The following is a 16569-nucleotide window of genomic DNA, read 5'->3' on the forward strand; positions in this document are numbered from 1 at the left end:
CAGGCTCCCAGGCAATTCAAGCCCAGCCAGCCGACCCGTCCGTCGCCTTCTGCGGCGCCTCGTGGCCAAACCAGACCAGCCAGTTTTGCAGCAGCTGTTTCCGCCCCCCAAGCGATCAGCATTGAAATGTTCACCGATCTCATTCTGGCAATGCAAGCCCTGATGGAGAGGATCACCACCGTCATGCCTGCATTTCGCCACCAAGCCCGATAGATTCAGGTATCCTGAATCACCTCAGAAGAGCCACCGTCAACGATGACATCAATTGTTTTCATTGAGGAAAAAAAAAAAAAAGTTACATTAATTTTAGAAATATTTTAACCTTTCTTATATAGCACTTATAAACGTACGAATAGATTTGCAAAGAGAATACCATAAGTTTCACACTCGTTGATGTCTTGGCAAGTTTTATCATCGATGGTGTTGTATCCGCTGGGACGAAGACATTTGGGACCGGACGGTAGTTGAACGCAATCGTGAGAGCATTTGTGAGTAGCGCAAGTGAAGTTTTTATCATTGCAAGTGTCTCCTTCGTCCTTCTTATCCGGACAATGCGGTGTTGAATCGCAGACGTTTTCCAATTTGATGCAAGTCCTTTTTGTTGCCGCACAAGAACAAACGCTTATCCAGTTTACAATCTTTGGGATGTATGTGGTTTTCTGCAAATTACAAAATATAATCAGAAATTTGCAAGCAAAGATTATGCAGTCAGTAAAGAAAAAGACTAATGTTTCAAATAAAATAATATGTCGATAATTTACCTGACAACCAGCGGACCAGTGCGGACATCGATAATTTAAAATTGTTAAAAATCGATGCGGATGGTTTCAGATAAACGGCTGGATGGGAACAAAATGGTCGAGCACAAAATCGAACGAATGAGAAGTTGAAAGAAATGGAAGATTTACAGAGAGAGGACAAACAAAAAACGTACCGTCAAATACGAAGATAAAAATGTTGAGAAACTTGTATGTATTTCATTGGAACATTATTCCCGATAAATATTATCTATTTATTCGTACGTTTATAGGAAAGGTTAAAATATTTCTAAATTTAATTTAAATCTTTTATGTTTAAAATATTTATTTGAGGGATTATTTGAGAAAACTATAAACTGTTTACAATTTATTTATCATCGAATGTAAATATAATTCCTAGAATGGTAATAAGATTGCTAAAGAATACATTCCTAACTATTGAATTTAAATAAATTATGATCATAAAGTGGATGTTAAAAAAATACTTTCGATATATGAAATATTTTAACGTTTCCTATAAACGTACGAATAGATAGATAATAATGTTTCAATGAAATACATACAAGTACATACAGATATGTTTTAGCGGCAAACTTTCTCAACATTTTTATCTTCGTATTTATAGATTAGCATTTCCTGGCGGTACGTTTTTTGTTTGTCCTCTAACTTTATTTCTTTCAACTTCACATTCGTTTGATTTTGTGCTCGACCATTTTGTTCCCATCCGGCCGTTCATCTTAAACCATCGACAACGATTTTTAACAATTTTAAATTATCGATGTTCGCTCGTTGTCAGGTAAATTACAGACGTATTATTTTATTTGAAAAAATAGTTGTTGTTTTTTTTTTAATAATTATTTTCAGTATGTGTAAGATTTTGAATTACATTTTGCTGGCCGGTCTGGTCGGCTGCAGCACCGGCTTCCTCGATTCCCTATACAGCCAGCTGGATGCGAATTGCTCTGGCACCGATAGTTTCGTATGCAGAAACAGCAAATGCGTACCGAAAGCCAAAAGATGCGACGGACACGCAGACTGTCTAGATTCATCGGATGAGGAGGATTGCGGTAATTAATTATTAATTTTTATTTCATTTTTTGGTTGTATTCATCAAACTTTTTATTTTTTTTTTTATTTGCAGATCTATTCTTCTGTAAAGAACCCAACTACTTTCGGTGCAATAATGGGAAATGCATTTTTCACAATTTCGTGTGCGACGATGAAAACGATTGCGGCGATTTCACGGACGAAGCCAACTGTGAAAACTTTAAGGTAATATTTTCCTTTTTTCATTTAATTAGTAATAAGATTTTATAATTTGTAGCTGTTGCATATGAATCCCACGAATTGTTCGAGCACGGAATGGCAATGCGCGGATCGGCTGTGTATTCCTACGGAATTCGTCTGCAACGGGGAGAACGATTGTCTTGATGGTACAGACGAGACCATCGGATGCACGATAAACTTAGAGTGTGATGGATTCAAGTGCAAGAACGGACATTGCGTTCCGAATGAGTGGAGATGCGATGGAGGAAACGATTGCCACGATAATTCCGATGAGGAGGATTGCCGTAAAAATGACTGCACAATCTTTGTTTGTAAACTTCTGATTATATTTTGTAATTTGCAGAGAACCACATACATCCCAAAGATTGTAAACTCGATAAACGTCTGTTCTTGTGCGGCAACAAAAAGACTTGCATCAAAGTGGAGAACGTCTGCGATTCAACACCGCATTGTCCGGATAAGACGGACGAAGGAAACGCTTGCAATGATAAAAACTCCACTTGCGCTACTCACAAATGCTCTCACGATTGCGTTCAACTGCCGTCCGGTCCCAAATGTCTTTGTCCCAGCGGATACAACACTATCGATGATAAAACTTGCCAAGACATCAACGAGTGTGAAACTTATGGTATTCTCTTTGGAAATCTGTCAATAATACTTAATTGTTTGATGCATGTTTAAAGGAATCTGCGATCAGAAATGCAAGAATCTGCCTGGGTCGTACGAATGCTACTGCGACAACAAGTATATCCTTCAAGATGATATGCGTACGTGCAAAGTGGTGGGCGGTGAAGCGATGATGATTTTCAGTTCGAAGACGGAAATCCGCGGTTATTTTCTCGAATCCGAACTTCTATTCCCAATTGCGAAAGATCTGAAGCAAGTCGTCGGTGTTTCTTATGATGGAAATCATGTTTACTGGACGGACATCTTCTCGGAGCACGAGAATCTCATCAGGTCGCTGGAGGACGGATCGCACAGAGAACTGTTGATTACTTCAGGTTTGGGATCGCCGGAGGATTTGGCCGTCGATTGGATCACCGGAAACATTTACTTTACTGATTCCGAAATGCAGCACATCGGCGTGTGCCATAACGATGGCACCAAATGCACCGTCCTCGTCAATCAAGACATTAACAAACCCAGGGCCATAGTTCTTAATCCTTTGGAAGGGTATTTGCATTTAGTTGCAATAGAATTGTGTCTAAATTAAATGTGTATTATATATATATATATATTTGCAGTGAAATGTTTTGGTCTGATTGGGGCAAGAAACCGAAGATAGCCAAGTCGAAAATGGATGGAACCCAAGACATCACCTTCGTGTCGAACAATATCGGATGGCCCAACGGTCTGACCATCGATTATCCGAACGAACGTCTTTATTGGACGGACGCGAAAACGATGACGCTCGAAAGCATTCGATTGGATGGAACGGATCGAAGGGTTCGAGCATAGCTCAATCTATCTATTGATTCGCATTTATCATGTATATGTTTTTAGATTGTATTGGAGGAAATCGTGAAGCATCCTTACTCGATCGCCGTCTTCGAGAATCGCTTGTATTGGTCGGATTGGGGATCGCGTTCGATTCAATCCTGCGATAAATTCAACGGAAAAGAACACCACACGCTCGTGAAGGAGAAGCGCGAATACATCTACGGCTTACACATCTATCATTCCGCGCTGAAGCCACGATCTTTTAATCCGTGCGCGATGTCCTTCTGCAGCGACATATGCTTAATCAGCGGCCCAAAGTCTTATAGTTGTGCTTGCAGTCAGGACAAGATTCTCTCCTCAGATAAGCACACTTGCAAGGAAGTTCTGAAGAAGCAAATTTTGGTGGTCGGAGCTAAAGATATGCTCGTGCAGATCGAGCATCAGCTGTTGGGTAAACACGACATCGCCGCTCTTCCAACTGTTGCAAAGGAAATCGGCGCATTGACTTACAGTCCATTGAATAACACTTTATACGTATCGGATATTGCAACCAGAAAGTTAATCAGTGTTGATTTGGGGAGCGGAATGAGTGAAGTCCTTTTATCTGAATCGATCGGAAGCATAAAGTCTTTGGATTACGATTATCTTGGAAACAATTTGTTTTGGTGCGACACCGAACGCGAAACGATTGAGGTATTCATTTTGTGTTTTTGTTTTTCTTTTTTAAATACGCATTTAACTTTACATATGATTTAACAGGTTCTCAGCTTAAGAACTAAAGCGCGCAAAACTTTAGTGCATGATATGGGTGGAGAAGTCGCTACTTCTTTAGCGCTGGTTCCGGAGGAAGGAGTGCTGTTCTTTGCCACTCAAAATAAGAACGAGAGAACTGTGCATATCGATCGAGTACGCATGGATGGAACATCGAGGACACACATCGCAGAATCTGGTCTTTTGGGACCTGTAACCTTGCACTACGATTCTGGTTTGCATAGGGTTTTCTGGGCGGACAGCGGTACTGGAAATGTAGAGAGTACAAGTGCTGATGGTGATGACCGACACGGCTTTCGTGCCTTACAATCCGCTCCTGTTAGCATCACAACTTTGAACAAAGATCTGTTTTGGACGAACCACAACTCCAGGTATTTTTTTTCTTCTATAAATCTTATGGTAGTTATAATGAAATTTTATTTTTAGGCGAGTGTATTGGGCTCGGAAAGATAACATCGGTAATGGTCTAAACAAGAAAATTACTTTGGATATACCAGAGGGAATCGAGAATATGCATTTAGTCTCAGCAACTCCTTATCCTATCCCGCCGCATCATTGCCAAAAGAATTGTTCGCACATATGTCTACCACTGCACATGAGCTACAAATGTGCGTGTCCTCTGGGAATGTCTTTATCTTCAGATAACTCGACTTGCATTAAGATGCAAGAATGTGGCCCTAACGAATTCCATTGTATCAACGCGGATATTTGTATCCCGAAGGAGCTGCGCTGCAACGGACGCAAAGATTGTTTGCTCGGTGAAGACGAAGAGAGTTGCATGTACACGAACACCTGTCCATTCGGATTTTTCCAATGTAAAAACGGTCAGTGTATCAACAAGAATTTAGTCTGTGATTTGCACTTTGATTGTGGAGATCGATCTGATGAAACCGAGTGCGCTGATAAAACAACGAAGATGTGCGAGGCAAATTACTTTAAGTGTTCGAGCGATATTTGCATACACGACAGGTTCGTTTGTGATGGGATCAAAGATTGTAACGATGGTGGCGATGAAGTTGGTTGCGCTTCGAACACCTGTGCGTCCAATCAATTTCGATGTCTTTCCGGAATGTGTATTCCGAAGAACTGGGAATGCGATTTCGAAGCGGATTGCCCGGATTTATCCGATGAGCATAGCAATTGCAAACAGAGAGGTTGCAATGCAAATCAATTCACGTGCGACAACGGTCTCTGCATTGATGCACAGCTAAAGTGCAACGATGTCGATGATTGCGCTGATTTCTCGGATGAGCGTGGTTGTGCGCTTAGAAGTGAACTGGAGTGTGGTCCAAATGAATTTCAGTGCACGAGCGATACGTCTCTTTGCCTTCCGGACACCGCCAGATGCAACGGTCTATCTGAGTGTCCGCATCATGAGGATGAGCAGGGTTGTTCCGATTGTCACATCGATGAATACGAGTGCGACAACAAGAAATGCATTGCTAATTTCTGGATCTGCGATGGCACTGACGATTGCGGTGATGGTAGCGATGAAAGCATTTGCGCAAACAACACGAACATCTCCAAATTGAATTCGAACGTGCCGTGTGATCATGGGTTCAGGTGTAAAAGTGGTGCTTGCATCGATCTTGCTCTCGTTTGTAACGGAGAAGAGAACTGCTACGATGGTAAATCGTCATATCACATCAAAAATATAATCTCGTACATATTTTGGTTTTATCCTTCTTTTTTTAGGAAGCGACGAGAATGGAGCGTGCGCCAGTTCTTGCAACGGTAGATCAAACCCTTGCGACCACCAATGCAAGCCGACACCGAGCGGACCGATGTGCGTGTGCAACGAAGGTTTCGAATTGTCCGGAGATGGAAGAAGTTGCAAGGATATCGCTGAATGCATGAGGGAACCGCCGATCTGCAGTCAAAAGTGTACGGAGGAAGTCGGGAGTTACACGTGTTCCTGCTACGAAGGTTTCATCATCAGAAACGATAAAGCCTCGTGCAAGAGTATCGGAGAATCTATGAAGATGATCTTCAGTCTTCAGAATGAGATACGGCAATTATCGCAAGCGGATAACTCGCTGACTATTTTGCACTCTGAAGACACGCCGAAGATCACCGGATTAGATGTAGACGTCGAGGAAGAGTACGTTTACTTTACCATCGAGGAATCGGGAACTTTGCACAGGATACATGGATCGAATAAGAGCGGGGAATACATTGCAGAGCTTGGAAAGCCGCGCAAGCTCGCCGTCGATTGGATTACGAAGAACGTTTATTACGTGGACGCGGATAGTACGGATAAGTCAATCAGGGTGTGCAACTTTTTGGAGCAGAAATGCTCGAAAGTCTTGAACATCGATATGCACAGTCAGGTGACGAGTTTAACGGTGGATTCAGTTAACAAGTACGTGTTTTACACGCTGACCACATGGTGGGTTTTCAACAGTCCCAGATCGATGGTTTACAAAGCCAATTTGGATGGGAGTAAAATACACGAGCTGGTGAAGAGCTCTTCAGGTTACGTAACAGGATTGGCCTTTGATAGCAACAAAAAATTACTTTACGTCTCCGATCAGCACACGTCGAGCATCAGCAGACTGAAGTACGACGGCACCGAGAAAATCGTCCTCTTCACAAACATCACGAAACCGAGCAGTTTAAACTTCTTTGAGGATCACCTATATTACATGACCAGCTTCGGACATATGGGGAAATGTCCATTATACGGGATGCACAGGACGTGCGAGAATTTCAAGAGCAACGTCTACGGAAGCGAACATTTCGCGATCGCACAAATCTCGAGGCAACCGAAATCGACGAACGCTTGCGTGGGACATGTGTGCAGTCATCTTTGCGTACCGAGCGATGTTGGTGCACGTTGTCTGTGCGAATCCGGTAAAGTCGTCACCGAAGGAGAGGATTGCGAAAAGTCATCCCGATCAGCTGATTTGGAAGACAGGAGGCCCAGATTTGGAGTACGGAAGTCGTCTGCGAACAATTTCAATGGTGCAGAGGAGAAAGGCTCCGGTTCTGTGCTCGTTGGGGTTCTCATTCCAATTTTGATAATCGTCGTCGCTTTAGCTGTATACTTTGTGCTGAAGAAACGCAGCAGCGGAAAGTTCGATGTCAGCATGCGTTTCCACAATCCCGTTTATAGCATGAACTCGAATCAACGATCAGAGAGTCGAGCCATGTTAACGCCTGGCCAACACGAATACAGCAATCCGGTCAATCATCATCATCATCATGAACCAACGAACGACACTTTGCTGGAAAAACCTCTAGTCAGATTGGATGATTAACACTAAATTTTTCAATTTTTCTCAAACCAGAATATGTATATGTTTCCTGTATTGTTTATTTATTGCCTGTTATTTTACTGTTTGTAAACAAACGTTTCAACCGAGCGTTGAAATTTTCGCATGTACTTCATTAAGTTTTTAATACCAAAAAAAAAGAAAAGAATAGAACATAGAGAGAACTAATGAATTACAAACACAATTTTAAAAAACTTAAAAAAAAAATAATGTTAAAGTTTAAAAAATATTAAAAAAATTATGTTTTATCTCGTTTTGTTTTTTGTTTCATAAATTTTTTAAAAATGTTGAATAAAAATACAAATAAATTAATATGACTATTTAATTGATTACCTAAATCACAAGAATTCTCTATATATTTATCGATATTTTACCACAATTGATGTTCTATAGTAGTGAAATATAAATTATCAGGTTATTTATATATCTTTATTTCTTCTGTAGTTGAATCACACTAAATCTCGCTTTAACGTTCACAAAATAATCAATTTAATCAATCAAAAGAAACAAATGAATCAATCTATCACGCATCCATCTTAAATAAATAATTAAAACAATACAAGAATAATCCCTGAAGTTGGTGTTTTTCCGTTAGCGATCTCTTCTGCATTAATAAGTAATTCGTTTCAATTGAATGGAGAGGAAATAAAAGTTGTGTGCGATCGCGTTTTTAATAAATAGTCTTTCAACCCTCCCCGCGTTGATCATATAATAATTGTGCTCCAGTTTGTGACTAGCTGTAAATTGTGTTTAATTGTTGGGTGCATCGGATGAAGGTCGCCCTCCTCGGAAGCTCTTTCAGTTTGCCAGCGCCGGTGTAAGTGCAGGCGCTCCTGAGGCCACCAAGAACATCCAATACTGTAGCCTCTACGTCACCTCTGTAGGGAACCTCTACAGTCTTTCCTTCTGACGATCTGTACTCTGCGACTTTACCTAAAAGAAATTATGTGAATATTTTGAGGTCGATGTAATAGTTCGTTAATATTGTTAAACCTGCATGTTTTTCCATCGCCGTGCTGGAAGACATCCCGTAAAACAGTTTGAACTTTTTGCCATCCTTCTCGATGAGTTCACCGCTGCATTGGTCGTGACCAGCAAACATTCCTCCTGCCATGACGAAGTCGGCGCCCGCCCCGAAGGCTTTGGCCACGTCGCCGGCGCACGTGCAACCGCCGTCCTTTAAAACAAAACAGATTTGAGCGATTGCCAACAACACAACAGATCTCGGCGTTTTATCTCCTTACGGAAATAATGTGTCCTTGGAGGCCGTGGGCAGCGTCAGCACACTCGATGACTGCAGACAGCTGAGGGTAGCCCACTCCTGTCTTCAGTCTGGTTGTGCAGACAGATCCTGGACCGATACCGACTTTGATGATGTCCGCCCCGGAGAGTATCAGCTCCTCCACCATCTCTCCAGTCACAACGTTTCCTGCCTAAATAAAAATATTCCTCAAATTCTAATCTACCTTCTTGCTTATTTTACGTACGATTATGGTGTGCGTGGGAAAAGCTGCTCGCACCTTCCTCACAAACTCGACAAAGTGCTGCGAGTATCCGTTCGCTACGTCCAAGCAGATGAAGGAGATGTCCGGGATGGCGTTCAACACTTCGGAGAGTTTCTCAAAGTCCATCGCTGCCATTCCCGAGCTGCAGGCGATGTTCTTCAGACAATCGGGGTTCTCGTCGGCGAACTTCTTCCATTGATCCAGGCTGTAGTATTTGTGGATGGTCGTGAAGAGGCCGTGCTGCTCAACGAAATTCATATAAAAAAAAACAAATAGATCAATCAAAGTGCACACGCGACCTGCATGTGCCAGGCACAGATATTTCAATCATAAACAAACATTACCTTAGAGAGGGCCTTGGCCATCTCGAACGTTCCCACAGTATCCATGTTGGACGCCATCACCGGAATGCCTTCGTACGTCCTCTTCGAATTCCTGAATGTAATTGACCTGAATAGATTCACCTGCAAGCAAACACAACCACCGAATTACAATAATTTTCAAAATTAGTAGGATTAACTCCAACATAATGGACTTTTTTGTTTCTAAATAAGCGGTTCTTAAGCAACTAATAAACAAATGGTGTGCAAACAATTTGACATATGTCAAAAATAATTCACATTTCATATACAAAATCTTTCTAATCAATTAATATTGTGCGTGTACGTTCATATGAACGGAAAGCTACGTTAACTATTGAAAGCTATAAATAGTACATAAAAATATATATATATATATATATAATGAATGAATGTACTAGAAGCGCCGAACAAATGCAAACTCAACAACAGTCGATAAGAATTCCCATGGAAACAGGAAATAATTGCCTGCTATATTATTATTGTTGAGTCGAGTCGAAACTGACATCATGTTTTTGTTCGGCCTTCTTATCCGCACTTTGGAGTAGATTCACATCTAATTGAGCGGATGCATCAAAGAATTTGTGCAGCTTCTCATAAGTGTTCCTTCAATTGATTTCAATTCAGTTCAGATATTTTTGAATCTATATTTTCTTTTCTTATTTTTGTTTAAACAAATGAAGTTTAAAATATTATCAAAAATGCACATTATGTTTTATTTCTGTGTATAGAAATCATCTATTAATACTAATTTTGCACTGTTTTATTTTTTTTATGAAGAATTATAAAAAAGTTATTTGAAACTAATTAATTCAAAGTATTTAATCAGTGACGTACTTAACGTGCGATAATGATTTTTCATTTAATCTAGAGCACGCTGACAGATAATTATTAATTGTTTATTAAACAGAAATCAATTGTGCGTTGAAAACAAATTTTTGTCGAGAATCGAGCATCGGAAACGATTTAATGGCGTGCGCTGTCACGAAATGATCAATTCGTTCTTTGAAATAGCAAATACTACAAGAAAAATGGTACAAACTATTGCACAAAATAGATATAAAAAAAGACAGCTGTTTGGTACTGAGGTTGCTTTTTCTTTCTGTGTCGCGATTTAAAAATACCAGTCGAATTGCGATATTAACGTGCGTTTTAGCGCACTATAAAAATACCACGCGAATGATCGAATCTTAAAATAAAAAGAACAATTTACAAAAATATTGATACACTTGTCTCAATTAGTTTCAATATCTTTAAGAGGGCAGACAAATAAATATGTTTAAATCAAAAATTGTCTTGAAGTAATTATTAGTTAGTAATTTAGAAAATAAGAATAATAATAATGTCGTACAAAAAGAAACATATACTGAAATAAAAAGAACAAAATAAATATATATAATTTCTGTACTAGAAAATACGATTTCATTGGATTGAAAGTTTATATTTGATAAATTAATCGTTTTTTTTTAGTTTAACTAAACTGATATTATTTCAACAATTTTTTTTAGTCTAATTAGAACAATTTGGTGTTGTTGCAAAATAGGGTTCATGCAACATAATAGCATTCGGTTAGATAAGATTCTGTACAAATTTGAGGAAAACAAAACGAAATAAAAAAAAACGATCAATGTGTGTAAAGATTGAAGTAAGCAGCTTGCGTAACGTGCGTCATTGTTTGTTTTTTGTTCGTGTAGTAATTTTCAAAATTTCGAACTATGATAATTGACGCTAATTATTTATATATTTCGGAACCGAGTTGAAGCGCAAGTTAAATAGAGAACGGGGCCAATAGCAAATTTATAAATAAAGGTGGATTGAAGGGCGGGCGCACTCTATTACATGCTGTTTGAATTTTATTATTTTTATTCCTTGCAACAACAACAAAAAAAAAAGTAAGTATATTATGTTGTGCACGATGTAATAAATGCCGAAAGATGCGAATCGATAATACTAACATCGTTGCGGCTCCGCAGTGTGGATCTTTTAGGCTTCAGCAGGACGTCTTTGAAGTCGAGCTTGATCTCGTTGATGATGTTCGGCATCCTGCAGACAGACTCTGTACTGCTGCGACCTGCTGTGTTTACTCTCGATGTACTCTTTCAGTCGCGACGCGAAAGGACTGGATTGCACCGGACTTGGACTGTCACGGATTGAACATGCAAGGCTGTATTAATAGATCCAGTGCGCTAAGCCTCGCGCTCCTCCGGCTGACGTCTACGTGCACAATATCAATGCGCACCTTCTTTTTACCATTTTATTTTTCCTACATAATTACCACAAATTATCGATTTTTTTCTGCTCATGATTCAAATCAAATTATCCTACATACATATACATCATAATTTTAAAAAAATAACTACAGATTCAAGATATAACAGTTGAAAAACAGTGTTATATGTTATTTATTTACTGTCAGTGTAACAATCAGTGTAACAATTATGTTATATATTATCTGTTTGTCAGTATGACATCCCATCTTATCAAAATGTATGGGAAGTTCTGTTTTAATTATTTAAGCAACATTTCCAGAAAATATAATTTCACTAAGATCTCACATATGTAGAAATATAGATCGAATATTATGAATATGCTTAATTGATTAAAAAATGATATTTTATATAGATTACAAACATTTTCAATCAATATTCAATTATGAAAACTATTTTAATCGGCGATTATAATCAGTAATAAACAAATAATTATAGATTAAATCAAAATCGAAATCCATAAGTATAATCTAAATGCTTTTTATAACAATTTATTATCTCAAATATAGCTGACTTATGGTTTTAACAATAACAGCCTTATTCAACTTTTGGTTACGTAACTAGCGGTTGGAATAGGCAACTTATTCTACAAATCATCAATCAAATTTAATTAGTATTTTTAATTTATTGTTAGTGCATTAGATGATTGAATAATCTTTCTATATATTACTAATTGCATATTTTTGTTTTAACAAATAAAAACATTACGACTATTCGTTACCTAACTCACCATCTATTGGCACATACAAGAATCAAAATGCAACGTACGATTGGTACGATTATTTTCAAAACACACGTGTTCCGTACATCTCTTGACATTTACAAACTTAACCTCTACTTGTAACAACTGCGAAATGAAGGAACCCGCCAAACATAAGTCTCTAGATTTAATTAAAACTATTGAAGATGACGAAGAAGTGGAATGTTTTTCGGAGGAATCCGACGATGAAGTTATGGTATGTACACAGTTATATTTTCACTTAATTTCTTTAAATCTTAACCTAAAAAACATGGTATTAGTTGAATGTTTAGATGAAAATTTAATTTTTATAAACCTACAAAAATTAGAGTGCGATTTTTATAACCATTTTTCTTTCTTTTATTTCAGTTTCAACCTAGAAAGCAAAAGAATATAACGAAAAAGGATTTTGATACTGGATTTCAATTTGTTGCCAGCACAGAGGAGTACAATGAAGATACATGGAATGATTTGAACAAGTACATAAAGAGGAAAGCAAAATCTAAAACTGATGATAAAATTAAGAAGGCAAGAGAAAAGGTGAAAGATGAAGAGGACGATGTTGATGAGAATGTTGATGGAAACCAATCTGATGTAAGTTTATCTGATGATGAGTTGAAACATGATGACATTAAGGTTAAAGAGAGTAGGCACAAGAAAAAGCAGAGCAGTGAGATTGAGAAGGATGCTTTCTTCGAAGATATCCCAGTGTGTAATGATGATAGCGGTGCTGTTAATTTTTACAAGATGAATTTATCTAGACCCTTGATGAAAGCTATAGGTGATATGAAATTTGTACATCCAACACCTATACAGGCTGCAGCTATTCCAGTGGCTTTATTGGGTAGGGATATTTGCGGGTGTGCGGCAACTGGAACTGGTAAAACTGCAGCATATATGCTTCCCACACTGGAGAGATTATTGTACAGACCTGCAGAGACTGCTGTTTCTAGGGTATTGGTTTTGGTACCCACTCGAGAGCTTGGCGTACAAGTGTATCAAGTTACTAAACAATTAACACAGTATACTAATATAGAGGTAGCTCTAGCTGTAGGCGGTTTGGATTTGAAGATTCAGGAGAATGTGCTTAGGCGAAATCCAGATGTAGTTATTGCGACGCCGGGTCGTCTGATCGATCATCTGAAAAGTACGCCGACGTTTGGACTCGATTCAATTGAAGTGTTAATTCTGGACGAGGCCGACAGGATGTTGGATGAGTATTTCGCCGAGCAGATGAATGAAATCATTAAGCAGTGCTCGAAAACTAGACAAACTATGCTGTTCTCAGCGACGATGACAGACGAAGTGAAGGATTTGGCGACAGTATCTTTGGATAAACCCGTTCGGTTGTTCGTGGACAGCAATCAAGGGGTGGCATTTAACTTGAGGCAGGAATTCGTGAGGATTCGCAAAGATAAGGAGGGCGATAGGGAACCTATTTTGGCCGCGCTCGTCTGCCGTACGTTCCGGAATCATTGCATTATCTTCGTGCAGACTAAGAAGCAAGCGCACAGGTTACACATTCTGCTCGGGTTGCTCGGCGTCAAAGTGGTTGAACTGCACGGTAATCTGTCGCAACCACAGAGATTGGAAGCATTGGCCAAGTTCAAGAAGGAAGAGGCTGATATAATGATTGCCACGGATGTGGCGGCTCGTGGTTTGGATATCGTCGGAGTTCAAACGGTCATCAACTTCACGATGCCCGCGACCCTTGAGCATTACATTCACAGGGTGGGCAGAACGGCGAGAGCGGGAAGAGCTGGTGTGTCCGTTTCGTTGGCCGGCGAATTGGAGAGGAAGATGGTCAAGCAGATCGTTAAGCAAGCCAAGAGTTCTGTAAAAAGTAGGCTCATTCCTAACGATATTTTGGACAAGTACAAAAAGAAATTGGTCGGCGTTGAGGATCAACTTCAGGACATTCTGAGGGAAGAGATGGAAGAGCGGTTTATGAGCATGGCGGAAAATAAGGCGAATCGCGCGGACAACATTTTGAAGGGTGTTCAGCAGGATTCGAGACCTTGGTTCCAGTCGAAGGATCAACGTCGCAAGGAGAAAGAACGTCTTTCGTTGACTGGAACATCGTTAAAGGATAAAAAAATGAAAGGAAACAAGGATAAGAAAGGTACGATCTAAATATTTGTTATTATTTGCGGAATGAGAAATCAATGTGTTATTTTGTAGGTAAAGGTAAAAACGGAAAAGGCAATGCACCGGACTCTGTTCGCAACGAAATGGACAAAGTGGCATTGCTGCAGGCGAGGGCGGCCAAACGTAAGTTAAAACCGAAGAAGATGAACGCAATCGTCGAGTCTCAGGCAAGAGGAAGCGGCGGCGTCAAACGCAAATCCTCGAACTTCACGTCCGAGCTGACAGACACTTCAAAGAAGGGCGCGAAGAAGTTGAGGTACGACGCGAACGTGGCCAAAAAGATGCAGACAAACAATAAGAAAGGACAAACTGGTGGAAAGAAGGGCGGCGCCGGCGGTGGTAAATCAGGAAAAATGTTCGGAGGTGGACAAGGGAAAGCTTTCGGAAAACCGCAGCAGAAAAAGAAAAAATAATAAACTGATTCGTTAACTTCTTTATAAAAATCTTAACGTTGTTTGTTTTTTTTTTCTTCTCACTTGTTTTCTTCGATTAAATCAAATATATATATATATATATATTTATATTATATAAAGAAAGAAAAAAATAAGAAGAAACCAATAATTTTCAAATTGAATGAAAACAATATTATATATTAAGATATTTCTATTTAACAATATATAGCTTATTTCATCAACCTTTCCACAAAATCTACAATTAAGAAATATTACAAGTCATCGTATTTTACGCAAAAGAAACAAAAAATAATAATAATGAATAGAGGGAGAACAAAAAGATAATTAATTAATTTAAAACAAAAAAAATAAGAAATAATATTAAACAAATAATCACATTCTTTCGCTCTCTCTCTATATATATATATATATATATATAGACTTATATATTGTGTCTATAAGTTGTTTTCACGGTGGTTGCTTTTTTACTTTCATTTCCCTCATTTACGATATATTTTAAATATAAATAAAACAAAGAGAAAATAATAAAAAAATATTAACTAAGCTACAAAAAAAAAATAATAATAAAACATAAACAATATGTCAACAATTTCACAAATATTATTGTATAGATAAAAAAAAATATACATAGAAATTATATTTAAAAAATAATATATCCACTGTTTGTCCAAGTAAAATGCAAAATTAAAGTAAAAAGTAATATATATTATATAATTGCGGATATATACATATTTATATAAGAAATACAGACAGGGTTTCTTTGCTTTTCTTCTTCATCATCTTCTTGAAATTCAATGAAAGATTTTCTTGTTATTAAACAGGATGCGAGGAGCAGGAGGGGCACGGGCTTTTGTCCAACCAATTGTTAACCTCTTTCGAGGGGAGGGGGGTGTAGGGCGTGGTCACTTGGGCATAACTTCTTTTTTTTTAAATTTTGTATTCACAAATACGACACACGTAACGCTGTTGTCGCGTATTATAAAACAATGAAAGAAAACGGAAAAAAAATAATGTAAAATGGTGAAACTAAATAAATATTATTATAATTAAACATTTTCCGTCAAGATCACGTATGATGTAGCAAATAAATTAGAGAAAGAGAAACGTCAAAAGTACAAAATTATAAGAAACAAAAGGGAAAAATCACTGTTTCGTCCACTTCGATCTTGATTTTGACGTTGGTGTGTGTGTGCATCTTAGGAGAAACGTAACGGAATCAAATCAAATTATTTGATTCTGATTTACGTTTCTTTTTGTTGTCGTCTGGCCTCAAACAAATAGAATATCAAGGCATTTCTTTTGTTGGTCATACAATCTACTTTTTGTTTCAAAAAAGGCAACGTCGGAAGAAATTTTATTGCATGTAATATAAACTAATTAGGATGATAATTACTGTACTAAACCACTTGTGTTGTTGATGTTTTTTGTTGTTGTAAATAATCCTTTTTCTCGTATGTACTAAATTAAAAATATTAACTTTTTTTTACATATAAGTAAGACAAAACAGATAATAGAACAAATAATAAAAATTAAATCGCACTGTCCGTGATAAAAGTAATCAAATGTTTTCTTTAAACTTAAACCAAGTTTTGCATCCCTTTTTTTTC

At 38.2% G+C, this 16569-nt stretch overlaps 3 protein-coding genes and 1 long non-coding RNA gene across 4 annotated transcripts; 2 read left to right on the forward strand and 2 right to left on the reverse strand.

Annotated features, from left to right (window-relative positions):
* Nucleotides 1-300: 300 nt before the first annotated feature.
* LOC108558964 lies at nucleotides 301-918 on the reverse strand. Its single transcript, XR_001890920.1, has 2 exons — nucleotides 762-918; nucleotides 301-659 (listed from the first exon to the last, which is right to left on the reverse strand). It is a non-coding gene; the product is annotated as an uncharacterized LOC108558964 (long non-coding RNA).
* Nucleotides 919-1300: 382 nt separating this feature from the next.
* LOC108558983 (putative vitellogenin receptor) lies at nucleotides 1301-7767 on the forward strand. Its single transcript, XM_017916093.1, has 11 exons — nucleotides 1301-1554; nucleotides 1623-1825; nucleotides 1900-2030; nucleotides 2083-2329; nucleotides 2389-2673; nucleotides 2729-3218; nucleotides 3290-3491; nucleotides 3549-4178; nucleotides 4245-4627; nucleotides 4683-5884; nucleotides 5952-7767. The coding sequence occupies exons 2-11, from the start codon at nucleotides 1624-1626 to the stop codon at nucleotides 7514-7516; spliced, it is 5337 nt and encodes a 1778-aa protein (XP_017771582.1). The 5' UTR covers nucleotides 1301-1554; nucleotide 1623; the 3' UTR covers nucleotides 7517-7767.
* Nucleotides 7768-7938: 171 nt separating this feature from the next.
* On the reverse strand, nucleotides 7939-11563 carry LOC108558984 (GMP reductase 1-like). The gene is made up of 6 exons (XM_017916094.1): nucleotides 11351-11563; nucleotides 9381-9500; nucleotides 9019-9276; nucleotides 8776-8964; nucleotides 8525-8708; nucleotides 7939-8464 (listed from the first exon to the last, which is right to left on the reverse strand). Exons 1-6 carry the CDS (start codon nucleotides 11435-11437, stop codon nucleotides 8265-8267), a joined length of 1038 nt encoding a protein of 345 aa, XP_017771583.1. The 5' UTR covers nucleotides 11438-11563; the 3' UTR covers nucleotides 7939-8264.
* Nucleotides 11564-12431: 868 nt separating this feature from the next.
* Nucleotides 12432-14986, forward strand: LOC108558985 (probable ATP-dependent RNA helicase DDX27). Its single transcript, XM_017916095.1, has 3 exons — nucleotides 12432-12618; nucleotides 12771-14523; nucleotides 14583-14986. The coding sequence occupies exons 1-3, from the start codon at nucleotides 12517-12519 to the stop codon at nucleotides 14960-14962; spliced, it is 2235 nt and encodes a 744-aa protein (XP_017771584.1). The 5' UTR covers nucleotides 12432-12516; the 3' UTR covers nucleotides 14963-14986.
* The last annotated feature ends 1583 nt before the right edge of the window (nucleotides 14987-16569 follow it).

The sequence above is a fragment of the Nicrophorus vespilloides genome, unplaced genomic scaffold (genome assembly GCF_001412225.1).
Source record: "Nicrophorus vespilloides isolate i.1.1-1 unplaced genomic scaffold, Nicve_v1.0, whole genome shotgun sequence".
Classification (NCBI taxonomy): domain Eukaryota; kingdom Metazoa; phylum Arthropoda; class Insecta; order Coleoptera; family Silphidae; genus Nicrophorus; species Nicrophorus vespilloides.

Coding starts and splice junctions, on each gene's coding strand:
- LOC108558984 (XM_017916094.1), bottom strand. CDS start 11,437: ATGCCGAACATCATCAACGAGATCAAGCTCGACTTCAAAGACGTCCTG. Junction 9,277..9,380: donor TGGCCAAGGCCCTCTCTAAG/GTAATGTTTGTT, acceptor TTCGTTGAGCAG/CACGGCCTCTTCACGACCAT. Junction 8,709..8,775: donor TCCAAGGACACATTATTTCC/GTAAGGAGATAA, acceptor TTTGTTTTAAAG/GACGGCGGTTGCACGTGCGC.
- LOC108558985 (XM_017916095.1), top strand. CDS start 12,517: ATGAAGGAACCCGCCAAACATAAGTCTCTAGATTTAATTAAAACTATT. Junction 12,619..12,770: donor AATCCGACGATGAAGTTATG/GTATGTACACAG, acceptor CTTTTATTTCAG/TTTCAACCTAGAAAGCAAAA. Junction 14,524..14,582: donor AGGAAACAAGGATAAGAAAG/GTACGATCTAAA, acceptor GTTATTTTGTAG/GTAAAGGTAAAAACGGAAAA.
- LOC108558983 (XM_017916093.1), top strand. CDS start 1,624: ATGTGTAAGATTTTGAATTACATTTTGCTGGCCGGTCTGGTCGGCTGC. Junction 2,674..2,728: donor CAACGAGTGTGAAACTTATG/GTATTCTCTTTG, acceptor GCATGTTTAAAG/GAATCTGCGATCAGAAATGC. Junction 4,628..4,682: donor TGGACGAACCACAACTCCAG/GTATTTTTTTTC, acceptor TTTTATTTTTAG/GCGAGTGTATTGGGCTCGGA.